Source organism: Primulina eburnea, chromosome 9, assembly GCF_022965805.1.
Source record: "Primulina eburnea isolate SZY01 chromosome 9, ASM2296580v1, whole genome shotgun sequence".
Taxonomy (NCBI): Eukaryota; Viridiplantae; Streptophyta; class Magnoliopsida; order Lamiales; family Gesneriaceae; genus Primulina; species Primulina eburnea.
The window spans coordinates 32,505,231-32,525,424 of NC_133109.1; the positions used below are offsets into that span (position 1 = coordinate 32,505,231).

The 20,194-nt window shown below is 29.8% G+C and overlaps 3 protein-coding genes across 3 annotated transcripts; 1 reads left to right on the forward strand and 2 right to left on the reverse strand.

The window, feature by feature from the left end:
• The first annotated feature begins 1,072 nt into the window (after positions 1-1,072).
• On the forward strand, positions 1,073-1,954 carry LOC140840587 (protein INCREASED RESISTANCE TO MYZUS PERSICAE 1-like). Its single transcript, XM_073207768.1, has 2 exons — positions 1,073-1,411; positions 1,648-1,954. Exons 1-2 carry the CDS (start codon positions 1,134-1,136, stop codon positions 1,811-1,813), a joined length of 444 nt encoding a protein of 147 aa, XP_073063869.1. The 5' UTR covers positions 1,073-1,133; the 3' UTR covers positions 1,814-1,954.
• Positions 1,955-2,952: 998 nt separating this feature from the next.
• On the reverse strand, positions 2,953-5,663 carry LOC140840588 (agamous-like MADS-box protein AGL66). The gene is made up of 10 exons (XM_073207769.1): positions 5,378-5,663; positions 5,213-5,266; positions 5,093-5,111; positions 4,853-4,911; positions 4,652-4,679; positions 4,490-4,551; positions 3,810-3,909; positions 3,679-3,732; positions 3,435-3,577; positions 2,953-3,010 (listed from the first exon to the last, which is right to left on the reverse strand). Exons 1-10 carry the CDS (start codon positions 5,560-5,562, stop codon positions 3,004-3,006), a joined length of 711 nt encoding a protein of 236 aa, XP_073063870.1. The 5' UTR covers positions 5,563-5,663; the 3' UTR covers positions 2,953-3,003.
• Positions 5,664-8,430: 2,767 nt separating this feature from the next.
• LOC140840589 (heavy metal-associated isoprenylated plant protein 23-like) lies at positions 8,431-9,436 on the reverse strand. Its single transcript, XM_073207770.1, has 2 exons — positions 8,969-9,436; positions 8,431-8,887 (listed from the first exon to the last, which is right to left on the reverse strand). The coding sequence occupies exons 1-2, from the start codon at positions 9,126-9,128 to the stop codon at positions 8,595-8,597; spliced, it is 453 nt and encodes a 150-aa protein (XP_073063871.1). The 5' UTR covers positions 9,129-9,436; the 3' UTR covers positions 8,431-8,594.
• Between the last annotated feature and the right edge of the window lie 10,758 nt (positions 9,437-20,194).

The window sequence follows — 20,194 nt, forward strand, 5'->3', positions numbered from 1 at the left end:
TTTTGAAACGATACTATCTCAATTAATGATGAATCCATATATATATATATATATATATATATATATATATATATATATTTATATATATTTTAAAATCGAAAAATAATATATTTATGAAATATTGTATTAAAAAAACACCTGCAAGCATATAAAAAAGAGGCGGTCTCTCTTGAGACGGTCTCCGAATCTTTATCTGTGAGACTTGTCAATCCTACCGATATTCACAATAAAAATTAATATTCTTAGCATAAAAATTAATATTTTTTCATGAATGATCCAAATAAGAGATCCGCCTCCCAAAATACGATTCATGGGACTGTCTAACACAAGTTTTTACCTATAAAAAAATATTTGGGAAACATATGCTGAACACAGAAAATTAAAATTACGTACGAGTAAATCATCCCAACTCGAAGTATAAGCAACCTATTCAAACTAAACAATAAAATAAAATATACATGAAACATGTTTTTTTTTTCGTGGATTAAAATATGTAGTTTCGATATATTAAAATGAATGGTCAAACGTACGCGCACCAATTTATTTGAGAGATTTATTATTTACAATTTATCCTTGATTACTTTTGGCGTGTTTATAATAAAAAAATCTACATTTAAAAAAAATTAATTTTGATAAAATGACATTCACCGTACCCGGTCCAAGCATTTGCGAAAAAAATAAGATATAATATAAAATTAAAATTTTAAATCATAATTAATATTCACTAATGATATAATAAATTTCGTAACCAATACCACGTTATCTCTTCATTTTAAATTTGGATAGTCTATTTTTCAGAAGATAATGTATTTCAAAAATAAAATCGAACTTATTTTCCGTACTGTTAAATTTACTAGATATTTTTAAAATACGATGATTTTTTTTTTTGAATATTTATAAAAATATTGTAATATACTCAACAAAAGTAGGAACCAATGATATTAAAAAGAGAAAAGGTGACAAAATGATTAAATTAGAAAGTGATGCCTGACATCAACAACAGGTAATTCACAAATCGAATCCAACGGCCCATATTCTCTCCCACTCTCCTTATACCCAAGTCCATACCTCTCCTCCCAAACAGAGAGACACACACACACCCCTCACATAATCGTAGGTGTGAAGTGTGAACGATGTTGGGCGAGCATGGTCGCCGCCCTTCTTTCCGGCGGACCACGAGTATGTCTATGATAGGCGTCGATACTGCCAGCGTGGATGAGGATGCGGTATTTCCTCAGCCAGGATTTCGTTCTCCGGTGATCGAGTATGAGCGTCGCTCTGCGGCCGTGTTTTATCCCAGAATCGACGCGAAGTGTTCTGGAGATCCCCAAATCCAGATGGCTCACTTCTTGAAGAGGTGCGGCCTCTGCCACCAGAGTCTGGCTCCTGATACTGACGTCTACATGTATAGGTAAATTTAATCGTTAATAAAGTAGCAAAATCAATCAACGTATTGTTTTATTTAAGAATTCACCTCGATGAATAAATATCTGAGATCGATGTTCATTAATTGAAAGTTGAAACTCCTGTCAGCGAGCGAATTCATGGTTATTTACCTTAATTTCTTATCTTCAAATTCATTGGTTGCATAAACAAGCATATGGGAAATTGAATCTTAAACTGGAGTGGATCTTGAATTTTTTGTAGGGGTGATGTGGCATTTTGTAGCGTAGAGTGTAGACAGCAACGAATAAAACAAGACGAAAGAAAAGAGAGGCGTGCTGCGAAGAATATCGGCGGAGGCCACCACCATGAAGTGGTGGCTACCGCCGCCGAGGCCTCCGACAAGGTCGAGACTGCGGTGGCAGCTTGACTATGTAATTTGAAGCATGTATGTATGTATATGCGTGTCAGATCTAAGTCAACATACATATTTGATGGGTTAATGTATTTATATTTTGGTGAATTGGTTCTTATTACCATATCTAAAACATAAACTGCTGATATTGTCTTATTATTGGATTATTTTATTTCAAAATTTTTTTTTTTTTGCAACTTTTCACAATCTAATCATTATATTTAATTAAAATATTTATATTTTCCAAATAAAATTCAAAAGTGGTAATATTATTTTTGAACTTTTGTTCCCAAACCCTGAGACGAAATATACACTTTAATTTTTGATAGTTTCAGAGACTTAGTCGTCAAGCATACTTTCAACTTATTAAAGAAGAAAAAAATTGAAATTATATATTATTATTAATATTTAAAAAATATAAAATAATTTTTGTTACAAAAATAATATCGCGTCTCACTCGGCTCCATGAGTGACTGAACTTTTCCAAAGTTGATGGTAGCGACGTTTGTGGTCTTCTCCATATAATATTATTTATATTATAATTATAATATAAATAAATATAATTGCCAACGTATGGCTTTAACTCCATCGAAAACGACTCTTCACGAAGTCCAATTATTTTTACTAACAATAAATAATTAAAATCATTTATTAAAGGTGAAATCAAAATAATACTCTCACGTTAAAGTTTGAAAATCAAACATAATTCCCATATTAAATAACTTCAAACGAATTCAAACGTTAATTTGAAAATGTATATGTAATTACAATGGAAGAGTATTACATAAGCCCACAAAAAAGAAAAAAAAAGTTCGAATCTTCTCAAAAGCAGGTTCTTCAATTTCGGACCGCAATATTGATTTTTTTAAAAAAAATAAAAATAAAAAAAAGTTTAATTATAATTATAACTCGACCAAATATCATGAAGGAAATTGGGGTTGGATCTTTATGAGACCCATCACTTCAAAAGCACCATAAGGATGTAGACTTTTTAAAATATGTATAGTGGAGGGAAATTGGTGTCAACCTCGCTATCTCATGCATTCATTTTGTATTATTTAGGTTATCTTCAACTACAAAATCTATTTTGGTGTAAATTTTACATTAAAATAGTTTGATTTCTGCATCAAATATAACATCAATCTCCAACCTATTTACTTCAAATCTTACATCAAAAAGAATATCCTCTCCATCTTGAAGTGTTGTTACACCCTGCAGGGCACAAATGCATCAATACCCAACCGAAAAATAAAATAAAAAATTAAAAACGAATATTAAAATAAATAAATAGATTTCAATCCCAAAATAATCGCATATGATTTGGAAAATTAGATTACAATCCTTACTTGAAAAAGTATTGTTTTTCGAAAATGACAATTTTAGTCTTACAACTTGTTTTTTTAAGTTTTAGCTCAAAATATTTTCAAGTTCTAGTTAATTAGTCTTCGTTTTCGCTTTTATTTTTGTTTTATTTTTCATCGGAGTCCTAACACAGCCCAAAAATTTGTAATGTGTGACCTAAAACTATAGACATGACACTCATGAAGATTGTCATTGTCGTCGCAGTTAAATGACCAAATTTATAATTTTTTCATAAATATCTATTAATTGTGGAAGTGGTTTAAATGAAAGACACCTGAGATCAACAGAAGATGCATCGGATCCAGCATTAATATTGTTTAGTTCGGATATCCCATTTCCTAGTTCATGAAAATGGTTCTCCAGGGAACTACCCTGTGTTTGTGCTTCTGTAATATACTGAACCACTGTATTTATTTCCTGTTTTTTCCACCAAGAAAATAAATTAATTTTAATCAGTATTTTTTTTAAAAAAACTACATTGTTTTCCAATAATTTCCATTTACTTGGAATTACTTTACCTGTATAGTGTCGTGATAACTTGACTGTTCCCCGACCTTGCTTAGTAGAAATCTCTGAAATGACATTGATTTTATAATATTGTCGGGCTTGCTATTCTTAAAAATATAGAAGGAAATAATTTTGGACTTACTTTTCTTTGCGTCACTCGGCGCAACGCTTCCACAAGTCGCACCTCGCATGATTGGAATTCGGCCATTGATGCAAACTTCTCCGATTCTGGTTCAAATATACTTTTTTTTTCCCAAATATAAAGAACAAAAATTATATAAAAATCAAATATATATTAACAAATATTATGATCCTCATTTTCCTACTGCTATCTTTTCTCCGAAATACTTCCCATGTAAAACTTGAAATAATATACAGATTAATCTTGTGAAGATTGGAACTTGGACCTAACTCAACCTCAAAAGCTAGCTCAAGGAGTAAGGATTGTCCAAGACCATATATACAACTCTCAGATATTTTATCCATCCGATGTTGGACAACTAACACACCCCCTCATGCTCAGAAATGAAGAGCGTGAAGTTTACAAATGACTCAATTATGAGCAGAACGGGTGACTCAACTAAGGGCAGTTCAACACATAATGGTGAAATCTGAGCTCTGATACCATGTTAAGATTGGAACTTGGACCTTACTCAACCCAAAAGCTAGCTCAAGGAGAGATGATTGTCCAAGACTATATATATAACTCTCATGTTTTTTATCCAATCGATGTGAGGCAACTAACAAATCTCACGAAAAATTTGAAATCAGTAGTATTGCATATTTCGTTCGACGACTTTCAATTCGAGTTCCGTTAACTACCTAAGTTGTTCTTCAGCGCTCTGTAGTTGATTTTTCAAATTATGGATCTTCATTAGGATTTCCTGAGAAAAAAAGCACAAACAAAATCTGATTTAGTAACAATTAACTAATAAGGTTACTTCAAGAAAAAAGTTTAAATTATAAGATTAATTATAATAGTACCTCTGAATCTGAACCCGGAGTTGCAGGACTGATCACAATGTTAGATAATTAGAGATAGAAGAAAGAAAATTAGGAACCCAAAAAATTCAATTCATGAATTCATTTATAATATTAATAAATGTATACGCTATATAATATATTTTACTAAATTTAAATAATTTTTTTTAAAAAAAATTGATGAATATAGGGAACATTGCATACCTTTGCATTGCCATGTCCTTCTGATCAGTTTTGATTTTCATCAAAGTGCTAATTATATGCTGCAACAAATCACAATATAATTCATCCCAATATATATATATATATATATATATATATATATATATATATATATATATATATATATATATATATATATATATATATATATATATATATATATATATATATATATATATCATGTGTGCGTGTGTGTGTGCGCGTGTGTGAAGTTTAATATACCTCTTTGTTATGAATAGTCCTGCAATTATGAAAGAACAGATTATCAAATAAAATAATAAATATGAGTAAACTCAGGCTAAAAAAATTGTGACGAAATATATCCGAGTTCAAGAAAATTACCCTCCTCGATCCGGATCGGAGAGATTTAAATACCGGTAAATCACATCCTCAATCCTACAATAGTAGTTAAGAAAAAATCGTAAAACTTTAGCACAATTCATGTATATATCATAAATATATCCAATTGGGGCATGGAGCTTAATATATCAAGATAATTTCGAATACCTTTTCCTGCCGGAAAAATGGCTGAGACGGCCGGAAGACGAGAACATGATGAGAGCTAAATCAATGTCACATAACACAGCAATTTCATAAGCTTTCTTTATGAGACCATATCTACGTTTAGAGAATGTGACTTGCCTATTTGTGGTGTTCTCTATTTTCTTAATCGGAAGCTTACTTCTACCCATTTTTGTAGAATTTCGAAATTAGAATTTTGAAGTTTTAGTTTAAGAAATCGTATGAATCTATTCTTGGGAAAACTAAGAGGTTTTGCGTGTGGAGATGGAAAGAAAATTTATAATTGTTGTAAGGTAGTTTTTTTTTTCATTAAATTAGTTGTTAAAGAAACTAAAACGTTGGGAGGAATGAGAGGAGATGGTTGGGCAAATTTTGCTCCCAGCACGAAAAGTGGAGGGATAGGTATTTAAATATTATAATTTAACGAAATTTACTCTAATCTTAACAAGTAATCTCCTTAAATTTTGACCATGCACGTGTGCGTAGATATAATAACATCATATAATGTATAGGCCCTTTTTCTTTTTACGAGGATGAAACATGGATTAGATAAAGGTGAAAAGTTCATCTGAAAAAATGTTAGTATACGAAATCGAATTATTGACAATTGGTAAAAAACTTACCTATTTCACAAATTCGAACATTCACTTATGGACATCCCATTTTTTCAATGAGTACAGAAGATCTTTTATTCCGAATGTTCTATGAGGATTAATATTTACGGTTTAAAAAAAATTCTTATTGTCACGCCCCGAGACCGGGGTTAGTCGACACCGGCGTTATTCAACAATCACATAATTGCTAAACAACAAGCCACGTAGTATAGTATAAACCAAAACCAGTTTATATCATTAATACTATAAAAATGGAATCGTCTTTACAACAGTAACTCTGAAAACGATAAAAATCTGCGGAAGCGTTTACAACTTGAATCAAAACTCACAATAACATATTCTTAATTAAATTCTTCATGCGTCTACTATCAGCCCAAAACTGGCGTCTGATTCTTCTTTCTCTATTTCTTCTTCTGATTTATCTGGGAGGGTAGAGTAAGGGGTGAGTATTTTGGGAAATACTCAGCAAGTGGGGGCCGTTCGAGTACAATAAAAACAACATGCAATTTTCGAAATATACATACCATGCAAACATAATTCTTACCACGTGCGCATCATTAACCCGACACTGAGATTCATCTACTTTCAATGGTTTACTGATATCAGTTCCTAATTTTTACTCCTCTAAGGGGACGAGGCCGTATAGCGGTTATCTCCCCCACCGCATAAGGGTACGTATGGTTGGGATTCCCACCCATATCAAGTTGAATTCTCACAGTGTCAAAACATTTACATCATGCCAAAAACATCGTAACCAGAAGGGTGTAGAAGAAGAATTGTACTCGCCCGAATTTTTCAAAAACGAAAATACATGCATAACGAATTTTAATCTTTAAAACAAGCCCACTTACCTTAACTTTCTTGAAGAAAAACGTGAAAACTCCGGTGGCTGGACTGCGGCAGCGCTTCGCTGTGCTCGAAAATCCTAAGGAATTAGGGGAGGGGAACTCGAAAATTTGAGAGTAAAAATGGTGTGATTTTCGAGACACTGAGCCCTCTTATTTATAGGGGTTGACTGCTATCATGATCGTGTATCAAATCGCGTTTGAATTCTGAATCAAATCTTCATCTAAAATCGTGATCAAATCTACTTTTATTCTTTATCCTAAATTTCGAATTGTATGTATATATCCCAAGGATAATTTTCGAAATTATGCCTTGCCTAGTCTGCAAAATTTCGACTTTTGTGTCTAATTCCCAATATTCGGTAGATTTTTGACTTCCTAAAATAATAAAAATTATATTTCTTAAATCCCACAAATTTGTTTACTTAAATCCGAAATTTAGTGGTATTTTTCCACAAATAATATTTGGATTATTTTTCCTAAAATCCTGGTGGCTAAATCTTTTAAATTCTTCCCAGTCTGTATTTATCGCGTAGACTTTCCCTACTATTTTCGAAAATCCTTAACAAAATCTTCCCATATTTTCGAAAATCACATGATATTTTCTTCAAGATTTGTAATCCAAGATTGAGTTATCTTCCTGCTTAAATCTTTATCCCGGTATATCAAATCTTAGGTCTATATCTGGTAAAATTCTGTATATCTCAAAATCTGAAAAATAATATACACGATATTATTTAAATTCTTGAGTAAAATTATTGTACACGGTAGAATTATCCAATCAAAAAAATTACAACTACTATCACGATAAAATCGAGATCTTGGATTTTACATCTATCCTGAAATGAAATTAATTTTTTTTAAGAAGTTATAGAAACCGAGTGATCAAAATTTTTTTATACTTAATTTTTTTTCTAGAAAATTTGTAAATATGGGGATATCTAGTCTTTGCTCCAGCCTCAACAGTGCCGAAGCTAGGGACAACCACCCTTTCTAATAATATAATTTTTTTAACAACAATAATGCATTGTTTTTATATGTAGAACATAAAGTAAAAATGCTATCTTCGATCGATTTTACTATTTTAGCTTCAAGTCTCCACTGTGTGACAGTGACCCAAACTAGTGGGCATCCACATAAATTTCTTGTGCTTCTTTTATCTTCCTCTTCTTTCCTTTGTCAATATTATATTCTTCTTAAAAGTGAAAAGTGACTGACTTTACTTTGCATGTGCCCTTTTCTTTTTCCCTTGGGCTTTTTGGAGCCTCCAAGATTCAAAAAATGGCCATGGGCTTAGCTGCTAAAGTGGCTTCGTTCGAACATTAAAGATATCCAATATATAGATAATATATTAATGATTTATAGTAATTAGTTCATATTTTATCCTACATTTATATCATTCATAAACAGTACATCTGCAATCTGCCAACTTTACCTCCAATGAAAGTCTTTGTCCGTTTCCAACAAAATCTATAATTTTCGCCGACTTTTCTATGCTATAACTTATACTATGTGGAACCTTCATTGTATATAAAATAAGAAATATGTATGTTCAAGATGATGGTATACATGAATAAAATACATTATACAAATATTATTAGATCATTAAATTATAACTTCGGCTAAATGCCGTCGCGAGGATCGAAAAATACAGAAACATATCTTTTTTGTTACATCTTGGGGGAAAAAATACAGAAATATATCTGTCCCTCGATTATTAGATTATTATAATAATTATTACTATTACATAATATGGCATGCATTTGGGTTGTCATCACTGAACATTGTAACGTAGGGGTCCTCAAATCTAGTGCCAATGTTATTGCCTTCTGTTGTTTTTCTGACATAACCAGGCGGTGCCTTCTTGTCATAAGCCTGAGCGGCGTAGGGCTGAGCCACCAGATTGTAAGGCACATACGGCCATACCTCTGCCTTCTTCCCCGTTGATTTTGCCTTCTTCAACACTTTGCTTTGCTCTATGTATCCTGTCACTGTTACTTTTTGTTGTTTCCTGTCTATCTCCACAGTTTTTACTCCTGTGCTCGAGTTCAGTCGCTCATATAATTAAAACCAGAATAAAATTTGAAACTACTGCCTTGTAAGAATTAATTAATTACCAGTTAAAGAAGACATTGCATTCTTGACTTTAAGCTCGCAGCCATCACAGTCCATTCTGACCTTGAGATTTATTGTCTGCAACTGTTTTCTCTTCTTCTTGTGTTTTTGTCCACTGCTCATTATATCAGATATGTACTCCAAAGTTCCTGCAACACCCATTAAAATCTGGTCTCAACAAACAAAAACTAGTTGCTTAATATGTTTGAAGCCAAGAGATTATCTTCAAGCTTGAAGATTAAAAATTTGGAAATCAGAGGGACAATGTAAACAATATGAGTTTTAAAATGATTCTTCAAGTAAGGATTTGCAAGTAAATTTCCCTCGAGTTAACGGGTTCTAACAATCAAATTCAAGGGAAAATGGAAACTAGGGACAGGGAAAAAAATAATTTGAAGAAACATCAAAGCTGCTTTTATAATTTCTAGACTTTGTGTTTGTTTAGATTAGATGCGAGAGGTATTGTTACTCCACCACCTCCTTATATAGACACGATCGCAAGGACTCACGAGTGGAGTGACCATCGTTTATATTAAAAAAATTATTTATAATTATCTAATTATATTTCTGAAGATTGTTGATAGAACTATCGAACGAGTCAACAAGGTACGTATACGTCTATCTGTGACTTGACATTAGCTCGGGCCGACCCACATTTTGGCATGTGAATATTCTCGATCCAATCCGAGCTAACCTAATACATTTTTTGAATACGAATTTTGGTAGTAAACATACAAGTAGGTCAGAATACAATTAAGTTTAAACACAATTAATATTACTATATCAGCATTTTTCTGATGAGGGAGTATTTTAAATGTCTAAGAAGTATGGGAATTTTTTTTTGACAATTAAGATTAGGAGAAATAAAAAAAAAAAAATAGGAAATCAAATTTCTTAATATTTTCTCATAATAAAGAATTACTTAATGTTTGGGTCTCTTCCGCCTCCATGCATCAGTGTAGATAAAGAGCAGTAAATATTTAAAACTCGATGGTCAGGCAACGAATTGATCTGGAGCGACCTTCTAAACAAAAAGCACTCGGACGAAATTAAACTTATAAAATTATTTTAACTACTTACGTGACCAAATCAAAAAGTAGAAAAATTTAGAGGCCTGCTTTTCTTTCTATGACGTGGAATCACAGCCGTTACCTTTCGATGCACATTGGGTAAACTCTCAAACTAACGCAATAGCCCGCAAACCATGTTAGGCAGGTAAAAAACATTTGATAAGTTATGTTGGACAAACTCGTCCGAGAAAGAGTTGTGAAGAAGAACCGAACTCCAAATCACTAGACAAACACTCAACTACTTTACCAAGAGAAGTATAACTTTAGTAAGGTGTGAGATAATTAATTCAAGTCCGTGATTTGTCTTTTATTGTTTGTAGCAAGTAGCGTTTATAATAGGTATCGTCATATCTATCGTGTTGTTTTGATCTATTGGTTAATTTATGTGTTCAAGAGTTTCAAAATTTGATATCGTAATTCGTAAGAATCGAATGTTCGTTATTCAGAACATAAATGACAGATTTAATGTATATCATATTTCATGTATATTATTTGTCATACGCTAAATTGGGTCAAAATAACTGTACGGCCTACTCAGCATTTAATCATTCACTAGCATTAATTCATTTGCCAACCTCTACTGTTTGTACAAATATTATATGAATTCTTGAAATAAAGTGTCCAAAAGTAGGACTCTCTTTTATCCACATACTAAAGAAATGGCTTTTGGAGATGGAGAGGTGCATAGTGCCAAAACTCAAAAGGCTATCATGTATTCTTTTTACTTGAACTTGTAATGACTTTATTTCATTTTTTTGTCATTCACTCACTGTCGATGTTTAGGCCAAAACCCCTCCCACTATCCCACTGATCTTAACTATTACTCTGGTTTAATTAATTAGAGTAAATGTACGTTACTCTTTTGTGGTGTCTAAATCAGATTAACAATCCGGAAATATATATATATATATATATATATATATATATATATATATATATATATATATATATATATATATATATCACTTTTATAATTTGACACCGGAAATCATTGACGTTACATCATAAATTGTTGATTTGTCTAATGTCATATCAGCAGTTGGATCAAAATAACCAATTTAGCATACTAAAACCAAGTTTTTAAAACTTAGTGAACAAAAACCCAAAAGTAATCAACAAGTTAATTGGGAAAAAAAAAATCATTTGACCGTAAGATCAAGAAGTTGCTTTAAAGTAACATTTCAGCTCATGAATTATTCTGTTCGAGTCGTTGTTGAACTATTTTAACTAAGTAGCCGGGCCGCATGTACAGCTAGGTTTATTGCAAACCAAACGTGGAAGTGAAGATATATAACTTAATTTAAGTTCAAGAAATCAAGCATTTTGAAGGAATTGGATCACGTAATAATTATTTGTAGTGGAAATTTATATTTTATATGCATGCATGTGTTCGGTGGTCAAGTCCATCGCTTATCTATCACAAGTAATAGTGTCCATATATATATATATATATATATATATATATATGTGTGTGTGTGTGTGTGTGTGTGTGTGTGTGTGTGTGTGTGTCTTGTCATGTGAAATTTCGATATAGTTTAAAACTTCTCATGACTGTTAACTCTCAAAGTTTTCAAATTTTGAGCATATATATATATCCCACCCTAAAAACAAGTACTAATAAGGGTGCATGTGTTTAATATTAGAAAACTTGAGAATGTGTGTTCAAAATTTGAAAACGCGAGGAGTTTGTATGTCATTTTTTTCATGTAGAGTTTTTAATTATCTCGGGATTTTAAAAGAGAGTCATATACACAATTAACCCATAAAAATATCTAACATGTTAATTAGGAGCAAAAGAAGACGTAGTTAGTGTTGATATGTATTGGATTATGGAGGTCAGATTAATAATATTTGATTTACATTTTTTTTTAGTTAGATAAATGGACATGAATATAGTTTAGTCGCGAGTTAATGCCGTATAGGGAAAATGAACAAAACTAAACAAAAATTGAGGATTAAGACAGAAATTTAACAATATAAAAAATAAAAAAAACCTGAAAGATACGTATTTTCATCCTTGTCTATAATTTTAGTAAAAAAAATTATGTTAAGATGATTGATTTGAGCTTAACTCGACTACAAAAGTTAGTTCAAGTGAAAAAAATTATACAAATTCACATGTAGAAATCAAATTAACTCGATATAAGATAATATGACAAAACCTATCAGTCTAATCCCTTCTGTTATCACCGCAAACCCCCTAGGTTGAATTTATAAACCAATTCATCACACTTGCTAGCCTTTTAACCAAATTAGCTTGAATTTAAATCCCCATATAAGAAATGGGCCGAGCGTATAATCCAAAACCCAGGCTGTAAATTTTTTAAAATGGGCTGCAATAATTATTATAAACATTAGTTAAAGAGTGAAGGTTCAATTTCATAATCTTCGTTTTAATTCAAATTTGTATTTTATTCGTACAATTCAAAATGTGTTATTTTATATAATTAATGATTAAAATTATTAAATATTTGAATAATTATTTAAAAATATTGATATAATATAATGAATATATTTAAATTTTAAATATTGTTATAAAAAAGTTATTATATTAAAATTTTTATGTCATTTGAGATAATACTCCAATGATGATAACAATATTTTGTCAATAAATTTAATTATTTATTTTATTTAAGTGAAAAGGTTATTAATAGAAAAAATAGAACAAAATATTTTAAAAAATCATATATTATATTGTTTATAAAATTCTAAACAATAAATACATATTTTTCAAAATTTTGTCATTTATTAATTTAATAAATTTTGATTAAAAATTAAATTATTTTTTGGGTACTGTAAAAATATTTATATTAAATTTCTATTTAAATACAAATATTTAAGTTCTAATAACAGTTTATGAGCAGTTAATATACTAAAAATTCACTTTTTAAAAGTTGAAAAACCTAATATTATTTTAAAATTTTATATTTATTTAGTATGATATAGAGTAGTAAAAATTAAATATATAAAAGTATCACACAACTCAAAACCAAATGTAAATTAAATTGAATGATACAATCAATGCATATACTTAGATACAATTTATATTTTCAAGTGACAAAAAATTTAAATTTAAATTTTACAAAATAAATTGAAAATAATTCATATTTAATTATGTATGTATTTCTTATTTTGTTTCAAATATTTAATACAATAGATGAATACATGAATAATGATAAATTTTTCTTTATATCGTATTATTTTTGACAAAAACTTTTCAAATATGACAAAAATTCTGTTTATATATATAGATACATATATATGACATTATTTGAGAATGTGTTTCACTCTTTCCGTGACCGGACACCTTGATTATTTCATATATGTGAACTATACAAAATAAAGAAAATATAAATAATACTCCTATATAAAAAAAAAAATTATGGAAAAAATAATGACCTCTTGATGATGGAAAATACATTTTAAACTGAAATCTATGTTGTTTCCATATGCATGTAGATCATATTAACGAACTAATCAGAGTTTAAGCGTCAAATGTATTTTTGAATTATTTGATTCACGAGTGATACTGAGCATTGTATTTATTTTTAATTTTTATTCTGATTGAAAATTTTTTGTCAGAATATGTTGCAGAAATCAGTCTGAATTATTTATACAATTTATAATAACAATTAAATATATAATACTAATACAAAATCATATCCTAAATTAAATGAATTGATATAATCAATATAAAATTTAAAAGTAGTTTATGTTTTCAATGAAGTTTAGTTTCAATTTGAACAAAGAAAATAAAAAATATTTAATTCATAAATTACATATAAATTGATATAAAAATGAATTAATTTCAAATTTGAACTAATAAATAATTGATATATTCAATGTAAGCAGTAATTGAAGTTTATGTTTTTTAAATGTATTTAAATTCATATTTGAATTTTTTTTTAAAAAAAATAGGGAAGTCTTTATAAAAAAAATTATCAATAAAATTGCATAAAATTAAATGTTTTTAATAAATTAACAATACACTTGTTTCGAGACTCATGATATATCTTTTTTTTTTAAAATTGTTATTTTGACGAGAATTTATCATTTTAGACAGAAAATAAGCTTATATATATATATATATATATATATATATATATATATATATCTTCGTTTAATTTTCAAATTTAATAATAATTAATTTTTCAGCAAATATATCATCTTTTGATTTTGAATTATTTCATCGAATCGAGGTTCAGTAATGCAAATTTAATTTTGCAACCAAAGCCTCGCTTATTATTATTATTTTTTAAAAAATTAAACAAAGAAATAATTTAATCTCTAGATGCCACAGTATGGCGATCGCAATTCAATAATTTGATCAGAAATGAAAAGTTCGTGTTGCGAATTAATTTTGCAAATGGTTATGACAGTGTTCTTCCTTTTTTTTTTTTTTTTAACAAATTGACATTATTTTATACAATATATTTATAAATTTCATTAACTGATTTTTTTGAACTATAATTTTGTCCCTTAGTTCTTGACTCCCCAATTATATCAATCTATATATATGTGTGTGTGTAAAATTAAAAATATTATTTGTGTAAGAACTAATAGTTGAAACCCTTACAACTCAATCATCATAACTAAGGAGACATTGCAACACAGAACTTAAATACAAGCAAACAAGCAAGCAAGCTAGCAACTCAACAACTTTATTGAAAATTAACAAAGTACGTACTAATTATTTCCACCTTCATATCTCTATAAATATTCAGATATAAATTTGCATGCCACCCCATTGATGTTTTATTGGATCTTTCGAAGCATAGATCATATATGGAGTTCTATAAGTTTTGATTGACATTATCAGTGGTCGACGGCATGCATGGAGCTTCAGCAGGGTAAATTTTCTTGTTTTTACCACTCTTATTAACGTCATCAACAGCCATCCTTTCACCATTCACATTGTTGCATGGTTCTCCTATTCTTTCTGGTCTTTCCTCATCCATTTTCTTCTTCAACTTGTCCTTCTGCCGCTTCTTCTGCAGCTGAACTTGACCGTAGCTCGCTCCGATGGAAGACATGCTTCTAGAAATGATGTTACAAGAGCTAGCTAGAGTGATTAAAGTTGAAATGTGTTATGGTTTGGCTGTGGCGGGGAGATTTGAATGAATTTATAGTCAGGGTTTGTTGCCTTTTTGCTGTTCAAGCTAGCTAGCAGATTAATATTCTTGTTGGGGGCCATGCATGCGAATGATTTCAGCGGTGATATCTGCGGAAGGTTTCATCTGTTATTAATGTCTGCCGTTTTAACCTTAAACTTTTCCAAGTTCAATTCATCATTGTAAGGGAATCAGTAATTTGAGATCAAATAAGTAATGGAATGTAAGGGTGTGTTTGGTTTGTAGGATGAAGGACCGACTATTTAGTGATCTCATCATCGTTTATTTGTTACCAAAGTTTAATTATCCGGTTGGCCCTCACAGGGCCCGCAACTGTACATGTATTATTGTGATGCTACATAACAACGGGGCCCGTGATAATTAACTCATCTCCATGATGATGGTCTGTTCTTATCATACCCCTCATATATAATAATATATGTATATATATATATATATATATATATATATATATATTTTAAACAATATGTTATTTTTTAAAGAAAGTTAGTCAAAATTTCACAATTCAAATTTTTTTTACACCATTTCAAATAATAATATAATCATTAAAACGTAAAATAATTTATAAGAATAAAAAATTAGTAATCACAAAAAATTCGAAATAAGTAAGAAATAGACTAAAACAACATAATTAAATAATATTTATGATAAGCATGATAACTCTATAAAAAAAATACATAGTAAATAATAAGAAATAAAATTATTATTATCATTACACAAACATAAATAATAATTATTAATAATACTAAAAAAATTGTAGAAACATTAAGAAAATAGTAATAACTAACAGTACTAAGAATTTAAAAATAATATATAAATTGTAAGAATAGTATTAACTTAAAAAAAATATGACAAAATATTAAACTATAATGATAATTATAAAAAAATAAATATAAATATATTAATAGTTTTAATATTAAAATTATTACTCTTATTGTTTATTAGTATTAATAAGTACTATATTAAATAATTGTTGTTACTATTCCTTATTACTATCTATTATTTTATTGCCAATATTATTAATTTTTATTAAATTTATTTTCTCATTTTTACTTTATATATTTATTATAATAGAAATATCACCATTCTTATAATTATTTTTTCAGTATTTATTTCTTATTATTTAATAAGAAATAGATTTCATATTAACTTATTATTATCTTTATTTAATTTTTATTATTTTATTTATTTATATTCAATATTTATACGATTCTTAATGTTATCTAAATAAGTAGTTCATAAGTTCTATTTTATTTTTTTTCAATGACTAAAGTAACCTTTTTCAAATATACCAATCTGATTTATCTAAATTTATTAATTTTATAAAAAAAAACGTTTGTATATATTTAATCAGTTATCTATTTAATTTAAGAATATTGTATTAACTTGGTCTTAATGCCTTTGTAATTATTAATATATGTTGGTGGTATTGTAGTAATTACATTAAAAAGTACAGCATAATTTTAAAATAATACTAAATATTAAATAATATATCACAATATTTTATTCATCCTCGACTTTCACATGATTATTTCACATTATTATCATTTTTATTACACATCCTTGTGTTATCTTATCAGAGCTCGCCTGGCCTGCTTTAAATTATATTCGTTATGCATGATTGGACTTTTTGAACTGACATATGTTAGATGTTGTGGCCAATTACATCCATAATTGTATCGAGTATATGACTCTTTTTCGAGTAAGTGGACTTCTCCCAACCTTGAAGGTATACCTATTCGATTTAGAAGCGTCACAAAGATTTCTCGATCATTTGATAATGGATTTCAAATGACATCTATTTTACGTATTAATGCATTTGTCTAACATATGCGAGATTTAAAATACATAACTTTAGCTACTTTAATTGAAAAACACTCTAATACTAATTCTGTTGATCAAAATGGAACATTGGATTAATCTACAATATTTACAATCAGAAGCTTGCAGCGACGACTCAAGTTCTATAAATGATTAAAGTTATAAATCGTCATGTTGTATATATAGACACACACACAAACCATTCATCATCTTATCTCACGAGTAACATGTATCAGTCCTGTACTCAGACCACGTTCTAGATATATCGAATAAAATAATGATTCTATAATGCATGAATACTCATATTGTACTAATCATCAATGGAACTTCATTAATAGTTGTGGATTCTGGGATATATGTTTTCTTTGGCGCTTTTTGCACCCAGAGGTTAGCGTACTCCCAAAAGACTTGCGCCATTTAGGGTCGAGGTTGTGGCATTGGACACAAAGACATCCAACGTCGCGAACCCAAGCGCATTTTAAACATGTTCTCGGGTCTGCTTGTCATGTTATAATGAAATATTACTCCGATTTCTCTTGGCTCCGTGACATCTCGGTTCCAATACGTGATAAGGACTCGAGTTCGAGAGCCCTAAATATCGAATATATGATAGAAACCATAATGACCAAGGAAATTTCATTAATTATTATTATTGCTCCAAAAGGTGAAATCGCTCACTTTAGGCGCCCCTCACCCCCGGCCCGACAGGATTGTGAGAGGAGGTAAATCATGGTGACTCAGCCAACAAGCAGCAGCTATACCTTATGCTACGCTGCGCACAAGGAGCTCCCCCTCATTGGAGGGAATTTAACTCCCACACTGTCGCTTGCGAGACTCGATCCCTGGTCATTGCTCCAAGATTTACTACTGCTGACCAACTGAGCTAAGCCCATGCGGGCTCATTAATTATTATTAGTAAATATATGAAACTTGATTACACAAGCCAATGTCAATTTCCTTTCATGGTTTAAACACAATGCATGAGAACTATGTTTGTCCTCAGTATGAATTTCCACTTGTTTTCTGTGAGCCCATAGCGTAGTTACTTTCTCTGCGGATCCTTGCCTCTGGATCCAACTCAACTTGTCCACAGAAGTATATAATATTTTTAAAAAATCTGTTAAATATTTATCAAATCATAGAAAATATATTCTATTCTTGTCAAATACACTTTTGATAAGTGAGTAGCACATCCCTCAACTTGTTAAAGACAAGCGCATTTTGGGATCTTTAAATTGCCACAAATTACATGTGCCTTTTTTGTTCTATAAAATGAATCCGACTTAGTCTTAATTTCTTTAAATTCATTGAATACTATTCAATTGTCTTTCAACGTACGTTTTAGTACTCTAATTTATGTATAAAAAATAGTATTTCCTTACACAATTTTTTTAAAAATAAAAATATTAGTATGTGCTGAGAATCTATAGTTAGTTAGATGGAGTCGTTTAGTGGAGGGAAGATGTGGTGATAAAAATAAGAATATGTTCCATTCAGACCAATACCTATAATATTTAATTTCATATGTCTATGTCCCTCTCTTATCAACATATCTAGAATACTTTTTAAAACACTTATCAGATTAAATCCCATGTTAGCTCCTCAGTTACATTAATATGCAAAAGGGTTGCCTCTAATTTACATGTATGATTGATAAAACAATAATTCAACACCCTAATACCTTAGAAGACCAAGTTCGTACTAACGCAAAAATTCTTACGAGACGCTCTCACATGTTAATTTTGTGTGATTGATATTTTATTTTGGTTATCCATGAAAAAATATTATTTTTTATTATAAATATGAGCAGGGTTGACACGTACGTATCACATAAGACACCTACGCTCGTGAAATTATATTAGAGAGATTTTACTGAATATGTCGTGAGGATCGTAACAATCTGATATTAATATATTTATGAAACAACGTTAGCAATCTAATTAGGTTAAAATTGAAATGCAGATGTTATATGTCAAATATCATATATGCTACATGTTTATATTGTGTGTGTATGTATCATCTTTTTTTTATTTAAAATTCCGTCAAACAATTCGCTACGAAAAGATTGAAAAGCCCATTTTATTTCTTTTTCACGTGTAGTCTTGTATTTACAGCTGCCAATCAAGGAACATTGTCAAGAAGAAGACGTTACATTTTGTGCCCAATGAGCCCAAAACGAATATATTCTCCTCAAACAAAGAAAGAAACGGCAAAACTATTGTACGTATTAAAACTTCCCATCCCATAATTCATATATTAAATCATCAAAATCTAATTACTATTTCGACAAATACCATGTAACATCATTGTGTGTGTGTGTGTGTCTATATATATATATATATATATATATTCCATAGGGATGATGAGTGCAATTTACCCTAAGATCGTCCATTCTACTCCAACTTACGAGTAATAAAGAACGATGCGACACACAACAGGCAAGCACGGGATATATTCTTGTCTCCACAAACGGAAATGATCATCTCCAAACCTATTGATTGCGCACATTTTCAACAACTCTCCAATACACATATAAGTTTATACACACACAATGATGCTACAAATAAAAAAAAATATTATCCGATTCGATAAGATGTGGGTAATCAACTACTCGATTTGCGGGTATTGTACGTGTTACAGGACCAAAAATTCTTTGACGCTCGAGTCAATAATAGTCAGATGAAATTTTCAGAGCACTTAAATTAGAAATGAGAACCTATCTTGAATATGGAGTGATTTTCCATGGACCTAGTCGACTTTAGATATCTTAATAAAAATATGTCATTAATATATGTAATTAAGTATTAAAATCGAATCAAAACTCATTGCATGTGTGTCACATGCTCATATTAACTAACATACCTGTTAAAATGCGATTTTTTTCCTCAAAATGTTAAATGATTTTTAAATTACATCCTTTTTAGAATAGACTAAATTCCATTTCACAACGTTATTGTGTAAACACCTGCGTAGATTGGGACATTAACCTATATGTTATAACTTATCCTTAAATTTATAAAATTGTATACGTGGAAATACCTTTCATATATCATTCAATAAGCATCCTGTGCTCTTAAGTAGGCTTTGTTTGGGTATTGTGACCCACCTCCCTTTTGAAGATCCCAAACATCTAATTTTACTTGAAGTTTATTTACAGATAGAAGGCTTTTGGCTCAATGATTATGTACTCACTGTATATTATGAC

Coding starts and splice junctions, on each gene's coding strand:
- LOC140840587 (XM_073207768.1), top strand. CDS start 1,134: ATGTTGGGCGAGCATGGTCGCCGCCCTTCTTTCCGGCGGACCACGAGT. Junction 1,412..1,647: donor ACTGACGTCTACATGTATAG/GTAAATTTAATC, acceptor AATTTTTTGTAG/GGGTGATGTGGCATTTTGTA.
- LOC140840588 (XM_073207769.1), bottom strand. CDS start 5,562: ATGGGTAGAAGTAAGCTTCCGATTAAGAAAATAGAGAACACCACAAAT. Junction 4,680..4,852: donor AAGGACATGGCAATGCAAAG/GTATGCAATGTT, acceptor CATTGTGATCAG/TCCTGCAACTCCGGGTTCAG. Junction 3,910..4,489: donor AGCGCTGAAGAACAACTTAG/GTAGTTAACGGA, acceptor GGAAAAAAAAAG/TATATTTGAACCAGAATCGG.
- LOC140840589 (XM_073207770.1), bottom strand. CDS start 9,128: ATGGGTGTTGCAGGAACTTTGGAGTACATATCTGATATAATGAGCAGT. Junction 8,888..8,968: donor TGCAATGTCTTCTTTAACTG/GTAATTAATTAA, acceptor ACTCGAGCACAG/GAGTAAAAACTGTGGAGATA.